This window comes from Leptonychotes weddellii, chromosome 5 (genome assembly GCF_054177405.1).
Source record: "Leptonychotes weddellii isolate Sample4059 chromosome 5, ASM5417740v2, whole genome shotgun sequence".
NCBI classification, from domain to species: domain Eukaryota; kingdom Metazoa; phylum Chordata; class Mammalia; order Carnivora; family Phocidae; genus Leptonychotes; species Leptonychotes weddellii.
The window spans coordinates 74,128,626-74,140,663 of NC_138373.1; the positions used below are offsets into that span (position 1 = coordinate 74,128,626).

The 12,038-nt window shown below is 36.2% G+C and overlaps 1 protein-coding gene across 1 annotated transcript; it reads right to left on the minus strand.

Annotated features, from left to right (window-relative positions):
• Positions 1-1,843: 1,843 nt before the first annotated feature.
• Positions 1,844-11,239, minus strand: KLRB1 (killer cell lectin like receptor B1). Its single transcript, XM_081819644.1, has 8 exons — positions 11,221-11,239; positions 10,463-10,561; positions 9,728-9,802; positions 8,480-8,634; positions 7,987-8,102; positions 7,172-7,231; positions 4,485-4,614; positions 1,844-2,625 (listed from the first exon to the last, which is right to left on the minus strand). Exons 1-8 carry the CDS (start codon positions 11,237-11,239, stop codon positions 2,533-2,535), a joined length of 747 nt encoding a protein of 248 aa, XP_081675770.1. The 3' UTR covers positions 1,844-2,532.
• Positions 11,240-12,038: the final 799 nt, after the last annotated feature.

Genomic DNA, 12,038 nt, shown 5'->3' on the forward strand with positions numbered 1-12,038 from the left:
TTCACTCAGAAAAACAGCACAAACAAAGGCATCTCATCCCATATAGCAGCTCCTGAAACATCATTTTTTTAAAAGATTTTATTTATTTATTTATTTGAGAGAGAGAGAATGCACGCGTGCATACACACACAGTGGGGGGAGGGGCAGAGGGAGATGGAGAAGCAGGCTCCCCGCTGAGCAAGGACCCCCCCCCCCCAAAGTGGGACTCCATCCCAGGACCCTGGGATCATGACCTGAGCGGAAGGCAGATGTTTAACCGACTGAGCCACCCAGGTGCCCCCGAAACATCGTTTTATTAACCACTTAGAATTTCCTACAAAATAAACTCTGACAGAGAATATTTATTCTTCTTTTTAAATCATCGTTCATTCAGTATTCACTGAGTACCTGCCATGTGCCTGACATCTTTCTAGGTTCTTGGGACACATCAGTGAAGAAACAGAGATCATTGTGATTGAGGAGCTTGCATTCTGGATCCACCCCTCCATTGCTGGTTGGGCAAAATCACTTCATGTACAAATGAATCATTAATTTAAATCATCCTATATTTGCATTAGCACCAGACAGGAAGTTGAAATAATATAGTAATAATTGAATACTGCCTTTCGTGCTTTCAGCCTGAAAATCATTACTAATGAATAAAAATATCTGAATAAAAACTTGGAGAAGAACACAAGCTCTCTGGAGAGCAATTTAAGTCAGAATTGGATTACATTTAGAGAGTATGCTTACTGAATGTCTTTGCTTGGGAATTTGTAGCCATGTAGCGCTTACCTATTTCCTAAAGTTATTGAATATTGAAAATTTCCTGTGAATCACAAATGATAAATCCAAAGCACACTCTAAGTATGCAGCGTTCAAATGTTTGTTTTGAAAGGGCCTCATTAGATTGTGTTGGGATAGATGGAGAGGTAGGTATGCAACTGACTTCATATACCTGGGAGATCAGATTTGGGTTCTAGCTCTATCAGTGGGTCACTTCCTAAATGTTGACAAGTCATTCTCTGCTGCTTGTATTTTTTTAAAAAGATTTTATTTATTTGACAGAGAGAGACACAGCAAGAGAGGGAACACAAGCAGGGGGAGTGGGAGAGGGAGAAGCAGGCTTCCCGTGGAGTAGGGATCCCCATGCGGGGCTCGATCCCAGGACCCTGGGACCATAACCTGAGCCGAAGGCAGATGTTTAACCAACTGAGCCACCCAGGTGCCCCATGTGCTTCTTGTATTATTATTTGAAAAATGGTCTTTTAGAAAAGCTATTCTTGTACCTCAGCCACCCTGCTGAGGTTCAAGGCAACAGTCATAATCAATAGCTACGAATGTTGGTGAGGAGCACTTTGCTTGGAGATAACACCAGTCCCAAGCACCATCTCACTCCAACTGCATTAGAGACCCCAAGCAAGAATCATCTCGGGAAGCCCATTCAATCAACACATTTGATTGTACAATAATTTTTTGTGCAGGAAATACTTATGGAGAACCTACTATGTGCCAGAACGACGCATTGGTTAATAATACTACATAGGTCCTTCCTCTCGTGGAGCTCATAATTTTTTTTTTTTTTTAAAGATTTTGAGAGAGAGTTATTTATTTTGAGAGTGAGAGTTAGAGCATGCAAGAGTGGGGGCAGAGGGAGAGGGAGAGAGAATCCTCAAGTGGACTCCCTGCTGAGCACAGAACCCCACGCCGGGCTCGATCCCAGAACCCTGGGAATTATAACCTGAGCCGAGATCAAGAGTTGGCCTAACAAAATAAGAACAATAACAAAACAATAAACAGATAAACAAAATAATTACCCCATTTCCTATGTTATGAGAGAAATAAGGTTTTGCAATGGGACAAAATGGATAAACCTCTTCTGATATTTATTGTTTGTGTCATTTCTCTGTTGACAAAATTCTCTTTTTAAAAATTTTTTAAATTTGAGTATAGTTGACACACAACATTAGTTTCAGGTGTTTTTCCCTTTGTTCTATTTTGCTTGGTTGGAACAGAACAAGCATAGCCAGGAAACCACAACCCAAACCAAGTATGTCCACAAGGTGGCAGAACGGAGTCCACAGCAAAAAACGGAAGTACAAGGGCAGGTTACCTAAAAAGGAAAAGAATCTCGTGACTGGCTGCCTACACATCTGGGCATTGGAAACAATGACTTCTTAAAAAGCTAGGCTAATGCATCAAGAATATCTTATATTTAATTCTTTTCCACCATAAGGGTTTTTCCACGAGAACTGTTTTTTTAAAAACATTTTAAAATTTAAATTCAGTGAATTAACATATAATGTATTATTGGTTTCAGAAGTACAGGCCTGTGATTCATCAGTCTTATATGATACCACGAGAACTACTTTTTATCACGCACTGCGCCTATCAAAGCCTGCTGTGGAATGAGCGGACAGGAAGTAAAACAGAAGCAAATGGATTTCAAATCCAAGCACATGGCATAGAAAATAAACGGAAGGAATCTCCCTGGTCCAGCCTCAAGGTCAATCTACAGCAGCATGAATAGACTGTACTTTGCCATTACTCAGCTTAGCTCATTGTATTAAAACGAGTCAGGGACTTCCTTTCATTGTTCTGTCTTGGTACTCGTGCAATGTCAGCCAGGAGAGCAGTGGAACCAGCCTGAGAAACATAAAAGCAACTTATTACAATACAGCAAAGAAGAATTGTAATTATATTTCAGAAAAGTAAAGAGAAATAAATTTACAAATTGTGAGAGAGAGAAGCTTGAGGAAACATTCAGAAAGGAATTAACATTTGATTTAAACCATCCACAACTTCTCCGGTTTTTCTAGTCAAAGCAGAACCTCACACTCATGGGACAACATGTATTAAACAATGAAATCATACAACGTCAGGAGGTGTTTGGAGATCGATAAGGAGCCTGCACAAGGAGCGTATGGGCCACTTAGAGGAAATGTAGATGGCAGATCTTGAATAACGTAGCAAGGATTTCTTTTGACATGTTTTAGAGTTGTGGTTAGTTTGTCAATAAACATTGACTCAAATACTGTAGATCTAATATTTTTTAATCCGCTTAGAATATGGTTAGACATGCTTTCCTCAGGGAGCTGCGGAAACTTTATAGTTTGAGTCTCAAAGATGATCTCCAGTGTCCTATCCACTGGTAAATTTAATTGATCATCTAATACTGCAATAGCAAATCCTTGTGACAGAACTTAACTTCTTGGAGTCAGTTTCATTGTAAAACACTCTTACAGTTGTGTCCCTTAGGGCCACTTCATTTGGGATCTAACAAGTATAGGAGAAGGAACAGGTCCATGTTTGGAATGAATTCTGGATTAACTGGATGGATTTAGAGAGCTGTATCCTGATTTGCTTTAGAAGGTTGCATTGAACATTATTTCAAGGGGTGGACATGTACACTGTCAATTATGGAAACACTTTTTTTTCAGATTTCTGTTCTTTATAGGTCTCTTCCTCAAAAGTGCCAAACAGTTCAAAATCTCACTGTTATCATATACTGTTCATAATGATGTTCTTGTCTAGAATGTCTCCCTAAGTAATTTATTTCCTAACACAAATGAATTATACTTTGGGTTTTGACATAGTCAAAATTGTATATTAACAAGTATTATAAATCATCATGAAAACAGAAATTGAAATGTTATTTTGGTCACTATAGTATGTACTTGAATTTATATAATTCAAATTGGCATTGAATGATCAGAGTAAGTAGATATCTGTTTTTCAGAAATTTTATTATAAGCCTCCAGTATTATTATTTATTTGATCTCCATAGAAGATGTGGCATGTTTTAAAAAAAGTGAACACTCATGATATTTATCTGAATAAACATTTCTCTTTTGTTGAAAAAACACTTATTTTCCATTAAATAATGGAAAACTTAATTACATATTTCCTACAGCTTGTATGTGAGCCATAGAAAGGAGACATAGAAGGAAAAGAGAGAAGTAATGAGAAAAAATGGGAAGAACATTGGAATGGCGGGAAGGGTTTAGATCCCTTCCCAAGATCCTTTGGTTATGAGATTCTGATATCAGAGTCAAGAGAATGGACTTAGGTCAATGTTCTGCCACAATCCAGTTGTGTAATAATATGAAAAATCATAGACTATGAAATATTCACGGGACTTTAGAGATCTTTTACTAAAACTTTTCTAGAGGTGAGCTAAGGCATAGAGGGGATCAATGAAGGCCACACATATATGCCAGGACTGGAAACCATTCCTCTCAGCTGCTCTGGGCTTCTTTCCATAGAACATCTTAAAATGATACATATTTTCCCTATGTATTTGTTTCCTCATTCATTTAATGAGTAGATTAGACATGAACTTCTGTAAGATTCACAATAGTTTTAGAATTCTCAGTATTGGTTCACTTTGTGCTATTAAATATACATTAGGCCAGTTTAACTGTATATATAGTTAAAATTGCAGAGACCTATAATGGAAAGTAAAGAAATTGAGAGGAGATGTATAGTCAAGAGTCAGAACATACTTTATTTCTGACAGGTTTTAATTCTTTTTGGCAGATCCATCGATTTTCTGTGTCACAGTCCTCAGAAATAATTCCTGTTGGTGAGATGGAAACACAGCTCTTTTCTTGAGTATAACCAGTAATTTGTAATCTGTGGAGCAAAAGAAAAAACTCCCTTAGTGTTTGTGATTTTCTCACATAATTAATTCCCTTCATCTAGCCAGTGTCTCCTACAACTTTCAGGAAACAACGGGATGCTAAATTATTAAGTATAGCGTAAGTACACTGTCAAACATAAAATGGTATAAACACTTAAAAAAAGATTTTTATTTATTTACTTATTTATTTTTAAATTTTATTTTATTATGTTATGTTACTTAGTTTTATTTAGAGCACGACTAGGGGGAGGAGCAGAGGGAGAGGGAGAGCGAGACTCCCAAGTAAACTCTGCTGAGTGTGGAGCCAGATGTGGGACTCGACTCTGGGCTGGACACGGGGCTCGATCCCATGACCCTGAGATCTGAGCCACCTAGGCACCCTGGAATAGCTATATAAGTCTCTGGAACTCGCCAGTTCATCTTCACTGGAAAAGCATTCTCTAACAAGAAGCTTCGTAATAACATATGCAAAGAAGACAAGCTTTGGAAACTGGGATTCTCTTCTTATTCTTATTCTATCATTGACATATCATGTGAAAAGTTTCTTTACCAAGCTTCAATTTTCTTAAATATACAGGATATAACCACTAATATTTGGGGGAGACATTGAGATGGCACATGTGAAAGTATGACAATGCTTAAATGGTGTATGTGCTCAGTAAACATTAAGTACACAGTGAGTGATGGGCATACAGGGTCTATAGACTTTGGACACAGCTAGGAAAAGAGGCTTCGTTTGTGTGCTATGTGGTCAGAAGTTTCCTTTTTTTTCCATTCCAAGCAGAGGTTGGTAGGTGTCTGCTTCAATATGCCATTAATTCCAACAAGTGTGAGGCTTGTGGCTCACTGCGGGTGAGGGTAGGAGTAGAATCAACAACAGAATAGGCAACATTAGGGCCAGGTGCCGGGATGGGGTGAGTTCAAGACTCATGTGTTTCAAACCAAGTGGAGTGGTGGTGGACAGGGTTCTGTCACAGCTTTTCTTTGTTACTTCATTGCATTTCTTCACGCAGCCCCTTGGGCCTGAGCAGCCAATCTGATTCCTCCCTAGTGTCTGACACTCTTGTCAAATTATGAACTTCTCTCAACTAGGCTATTGCCGAAGCCTGCCATGTTTTACCTCTTTACCCTTTTGATCCCTTCTTCAGCTTTCAAGATAACTTTTTTAATGCTCAGATGGCCAGGTCAATGATTGTCTTTCCAAAAGGCCCTCAATCTCAGCCTGGTTCTCTAAACTTATCTCATTTAATCCCTAAACAGTCCTGAGAGAAAAATTATTATCACCCTCTATTTTTCTCCTTACCAGCAAGCCAGGCTGACAGTTAAAATGAAAGCAGAATCTGATACCCTTTCTACTATAACCCGACACCTTCCAGGGTTATCTGATCACTGCCCTCTTAATCAAAGCATCATTTTTATCCCAGAGTAAAATGGAATGTTCAGCTGAATTTAATCCATCCACTTTACCTATATTTCTGCTCACAGACACTTCAGTGTTTTCCAATTTTATTATGAACCTCAGTAAAATAAGTATACACACATACTAAATTGAATCATCCAAAATTAACCTTTATTATGCATGAAAAAATAAAAATAAGTCAATATCAAATTTTCATTTATATGTAAATAAAGTATAGAAAATAATACCCAGAAAGCATATAAAAAATGAGGATAGATTTGTGTGTGTGTGTCTGTGCTGTGTGTGTGTGATATATGTGTAGAGTATGTGTGGTGTATATGTGTGTTGTGTATGTGTAGTGGGTATGTTTTGTGTGATGTGTGTGTGGTGTATGTGGGTATTGTTTTTGGTGTGTTCTGCTGTGTGTGTTTGTGTTTGTGATGTACATGTGGTGTGAGGATAGATTTTATTTAACAGAAGGAGTATGCTTGCCTTTTCATAAGTTTATTCTACTCCAGAACACTTATTTTATTTATTTATTCATTTATTTATTTTAGATTTATTTATTTCAGAGAAAGTGAGAGAGAGCACACGGGGAGAGGCAGAAGGAGATAGAATCCCAAGCAGACTCCATGCTGAATGGGGAGCCCAACATGAGGCTCGATCCCCAGGACCCTGAGATCATGACCTGAGCTGAAACCTAGAGCCAGATGCTTAACCAACTGCGCTTCCCAGAACACTTATTTTAAAATAATCTTTCAAAGAATCACATTTTAAAAAATAGTTTAGAACATGGGTCAGACAATGTGAAAATTTGCTAATTAAGCCAGCTTTTTTTCAATGTTTAATACTTTTCCATAACAATTATCACTATAGCTTAGATAAACTTGAACAAGCTCCTGTGTTTTAAATTTCATGTTTTTTCCTCATGTTTTTTGAAGGATAAAAAAATTTTAACTATAATTTATACAGATTTGATTGAATCATTCACAGACTAAAAAAAATGCAACATAATATCATCTCTTCTGAAAAATCTATCGAAAAGTTCTTTACAGAAACATTATTGAATTCCTACATACTTTTGCTTCTGAGGGAAAAAAAACTCTTTGTTGTACAATTAACCATGAATTCTGTTAAAATATGTAATTTACCTGTGCAGCATCAACCCTCCTATTACATGGCTAGTTATCTTGACCACCTTACACAAGAAACTATAATGAGACACCCAAGAGAAAATAGCAATTAGATCCTTTGTGGCCTATGACATATTAATCCCATTCCCTGAAATAACTGTCTCCTTTACACCACTGGTTAAAATATACAGCTAACCCTCAAACCACATTTGTTTGAACTACACAGTTTCACTTCTATGCATTTTTTTCTTTTTCGATAAATACGGTAAAGTATTGTAAATGTATTTTCTGTTTTTATAATTTCTTAATAACCTTTTCTCTAGCTTATTGTGAGAATACAGTATAGAATACATATAACATATAAAATATATGTTAATCAATAAGGCTTTTCGTGTGTCTGGGTTCTGCATGCTGATATTTACTTTTTTTTTTCCTCTTATATTTACTGTTCCAGTGCTGATGGTGACCCCCCAAGGTATATTGTCCCACAATTTGAAAAACACTACTTAAAAACTTTTGCATGATGAAAACCTCCAGCTAGAGATTGCTTAATTTTATATGCCCCTCCCCAAAAAAGTTAGTCTGCTCCTTTCTCCTCTAAAACCCCCTTGCAGATAAAAATATATATTGCTATAATGGGCTGATGTCTTTTCACATACGGAACTTTTCAACCAACCAACTTCAACATCATCATCTTAGTCTATTCCGAACCTCTTGAAAATTTCTAAACTAAATTAAAACCACAAACCTCAATCTTCCATAACAGTGTTACTATCCTGGAATATTAACCTGATTTGGGAATGAATATTCAAATTAGCTGATCTAATACTCACACATTTGAATTTAAAAATGAACCATTTATCCATTTCCATTTCTTCTCTGATAATGTTAAATTTAGTCCAATCCAAAATAGCATTCCCTTTTCATTTATCCGCATTCGTATGAGTTTCTATCAATAAAATGAAAGAAATGACTGAATATTGAATCTGCATTATCTATTCATGGTTTGCATTTTCCTGCTCATTCTCTAAAACAGAGTTCAAGTCTCACCTAGTCTATGATGCCTTTCCTAACTCCCCATCAGAGTTAATTATTCCTTCTTTGTGATATTATTGTCCCTATATTTATATCCATATTGCTGCATGCATCAAAGTCTCTTCAATTATTTGCCTACACCTGTGTGTAGTCTCTCAGACTGTGAGCTTCTTGAAGTGAAATTTGCTACTTCTATCTGCATAGAACCTTTGGGCTAAAGCCCAAAGATCTTGGTATGGTTAGAAAAAAGTGCTAAGTTTTATTATTAAGATATCTTATTTCATTATTTACCAATTCTTCCTGATCTCGAATAAGCAGCAAACTGGATTCTTTTGTGGAACAGTCAGTCAGACTATCTTTCCAAGTGTTGGAAGCACGAGAAAGAAACAAGCATTTTTCTGGGAGTATATGCCAATCTTCTGGGCACTTTAACAGATCTAGTTTCTCTGAAGTAAACAGAAAGAAGAAATAAATAAGTGTTATATTTCTATTCTGTCTCCATCCACCACAACTAATCACACATGCACAGGTCATTATAAATGCACAGAAGTCTCTGATTATCACTGTGAGAACAACAAATGAATTTATTATAGTTTTGAGGTTTTTGAGACTTACTGTTCATTCTGGTATCAAGAATTGGAAATTCATGACCAGTTATAGCGAGCATAAATGGAATCATAGAATATTAGAATAGGGAAAGACCATCAACATCATTTAAGCAGCCACATCCTACTTTTTAAGGCACTGACAGAATAATTTAAGTCCACACAATCAGCTGGTGGTAGAGTCAAAACTATTCCTGAGTTTCCTTAAACTCATCACTAGTGCTGACTCCACTATACGTCCAGTATGTAGTTATCTAAAAAATGTTTACTTTAAACAACATGTAAACTGCAAGGCAGATAATAATTGATTTCACTAAATTAAAGACAAATTCAATGGAAAATTTCTAATTGTCAAATTATCTATTTGCTAACTTAAGGCAATCTATTAGATAACATTTTCTGGAAGGATTTTCCAGGTTTCCTAAAATTTCTGTTCTGTAAGAATGTGCACAATCCATGATCACATTCTGCTACAGTCATTCAACAATAGTGTCTTTATTAACTCAGACTACCTACTGGAGCAAGATTGATGTCTTAAGATTAATGGACAAAAGTTAACTCTTTGACATACTCATTAAGATCATCAAATATTTTGCGTGAGTGCATAGTTAACTTTTTAACATGGTATTTGGCTATTAATTATTGAATATTCTAACAGCAACTTCCCATGAGGCAACATGAACTGGTGATTAAGATCATAGACTTAATCTATGATGCAATTTCTGGCCACAGGTGTAATTTCCGTTGTCACCTCTTACTAGGTGTATGACCCTAAGTGAGTTGTTTTCCCTTTCCATTCTTAGTTTTGTCAAACATAAAATCAGAAAGATAATGCCATCTTAACTTATGGGTTGTTAGGAGTTTTACTACTGTAACATATAGTATCTGTCAAATATGGGCTATTATTTTTAGAAAGTTCAAGCTACCAAATTACCTGTTGTTTCATTCCTGTTCTCTTGAACATCCACTCGGCTTTCTTCTATTAATGAGTTTCGTCTTAAGAAAGTCACTAGCAAGTAAGGAGAAACCATTAAGAAGATTAAATGCTGAATGTGGTGAAATGGATGTGTTATATTGATCACTTCAGGAGACTATATTATCTCAACAAGGCTGAATGTGGACAGAAGATAAAGCGATAGTAATGTAGCAAAGAGCCTAGTTAGAACACAGCATACATACACAAACAAGAAAACACATGGAACGGTGAACTCACACAGACACTGACTTACCTGTTGTCTACTCTTAAGTTGTTTATACTCCTGACCAAGCTTTTTCATCTTCAAAATAAATATAATTATGTTTACCCCATGGGAGAGGTTGCCTAGTGCAATCTGGAATTTAGTAGGCACTTAAAAAACTGTAAATAAGGGAAAATTTTATTTTTCTTTGTCACTGTCATGTTTTTATTATAACTGTGATCATTTTTAGGTTCTGGGAGCACATCTGAAATACCCCATGAAGACGATCAGAACAATTAGGAAGAGAAATGTGAAAGGCTGAAGTTTGCAGAGTAGATTTGGGCCGAGCATTGTGAAAAGCATTGTTTTGTAATTGTTTTTATTTTATTGGTCTTTCACTAAGTTTGAGGTGGCCAAATGATGTTGATACTCTAATATTTGTGATAGAAATAATATAAGTATTCTGAAGCAAATAATCTTGAATTACTTACCTGAAACACTCAATCCAATCACAGTCAAAGTAAGAAGAATAATCGCAATACAACCAAGTTTCAGAGCAAATTGATGCCAAGATGAACCTTGACAGACATCTGAGAAGTTAGGAAAATACACTCAGTTAACCCAGTTGAGTTCATCTGGTACAAAAAGCAAGGGTGTTTTGGATCACGTATAGACAGATTCAGGATGGGAGCTGGGGGCAGGAAAGAACAATCAGCCATATTAGGAACCCACGAGGTGGATTCTCAGCCAGATCCAGTTGAGAGTTTGCTCACTGATAAAACAGAAATATTTATGCTTGTCTTATGTACAAATGATTGGTATAATAATCAAATGGGATAGATATGAAAAGTTTTGAAAATTGCCAAGTGCTGTGTGAAATTGAAACAAATACCATATTATAGGGAGTAAGTGAAAGAATTTTGTCTAAAAAAAGATGGCCATTGTCCAGTCAAGGTATTTTAGAAAGAGCTCTATTGAGGCTCTATTTTGTGCTAAGCACCATTTTAGGTTTCGGTTACATACAACAATTCTATTCTTGGACATGGATTCCTCTACTTTATTGTCATCTAAAACAATTATCTCCAACTTGAATCAGATGTATGGCATTCAAGAAAGAGTGTTTTGTGAAGCTGCATATTATTTTCAGTATTTCAATGAATGTAACATAGCATGAACTGATGTCTACAACATTGCATAGTCTAACAAAATATCAAATACATTTGTATTTCTCTGTAGTCATATCACTTACAATATAGCATATATCTCATGTTCATCAGAAATTGTGATTGTATTAATTAATGAAATGGGAGGCTTAATTAATTAATGAAATGTATTTTGGTTCCTGACATCTTTATTTGTTTTATTTTTTTAAAGATTTTATTTATTTATTTGACAGAAAGAGAGAGAGCACAAGCAGGGGGAGCGGCAGGCAGAGGGAGAAGCAGGATCCCTGATGGGAGCTTGATCCCAGGATTAAGCAGATGCTTAACCGACTGAGCCACCTAGGCGTCCTGGTTCTAGACAGCTTTAAAAATTTGGATTTCATAGGGAAAACTAATGTGAGTAATTTTCTAATAAAAAAATTTGTCCCACAGTTCTTTCAGGTCTTGACTCAAATGTCATCTTGCCGTCAGGTTCTGTAGATATTTCATTTGATACTGTCCCTCCCCCAAAGCTAAATTCTACTTCTATTTTTTATTTTTCTCAATTGCTCTTAATATCATGTGATCTTTTTTACATATACTTAGTTCTTTGTTTATCTGTGTCTGTAGTAGTGTAATATAAACATAATAAAGGAAAAGATTTTTTTTCTCTATTTTGTTGACTGCTGTCATCTCAGCACTGATGGCCTAGCACACAGAAGGTGCTTATTTTTGAATGAATGAATAACCTCTAGAGGCATTTTGCCAACACCTTACTTACTTTTCTAAGGGACCAAAACCCTTGACTGTAACAAAATAGGTCAACGCTCACATCTCTGCCTGGTTTTACTGACTCTTGGTTTTCTCACTCTTTTACGGTAACCACAGCCTGAAAAACTTAGCCAAAAGCTCAGGAGTGGTTTCA

Coding starts and splice junctions, on each gene's coding strand:
- KLRB1 (XM_081819644.1), bottom strand. Junction 8,635..9,727: donor GAACAGGAATGAAACAACAG/GTAATTTGGTAG, acceptor TGTTTACTTCAG/AGAAACTAGATCTGTTAAAG. Junction 8,103..8,479: donor TTCGAGATCAGGAAGAATTG/GTAAATAATGAA, acceptor TTTTATTGATAG/AAACTCATACGAATGCGGAT.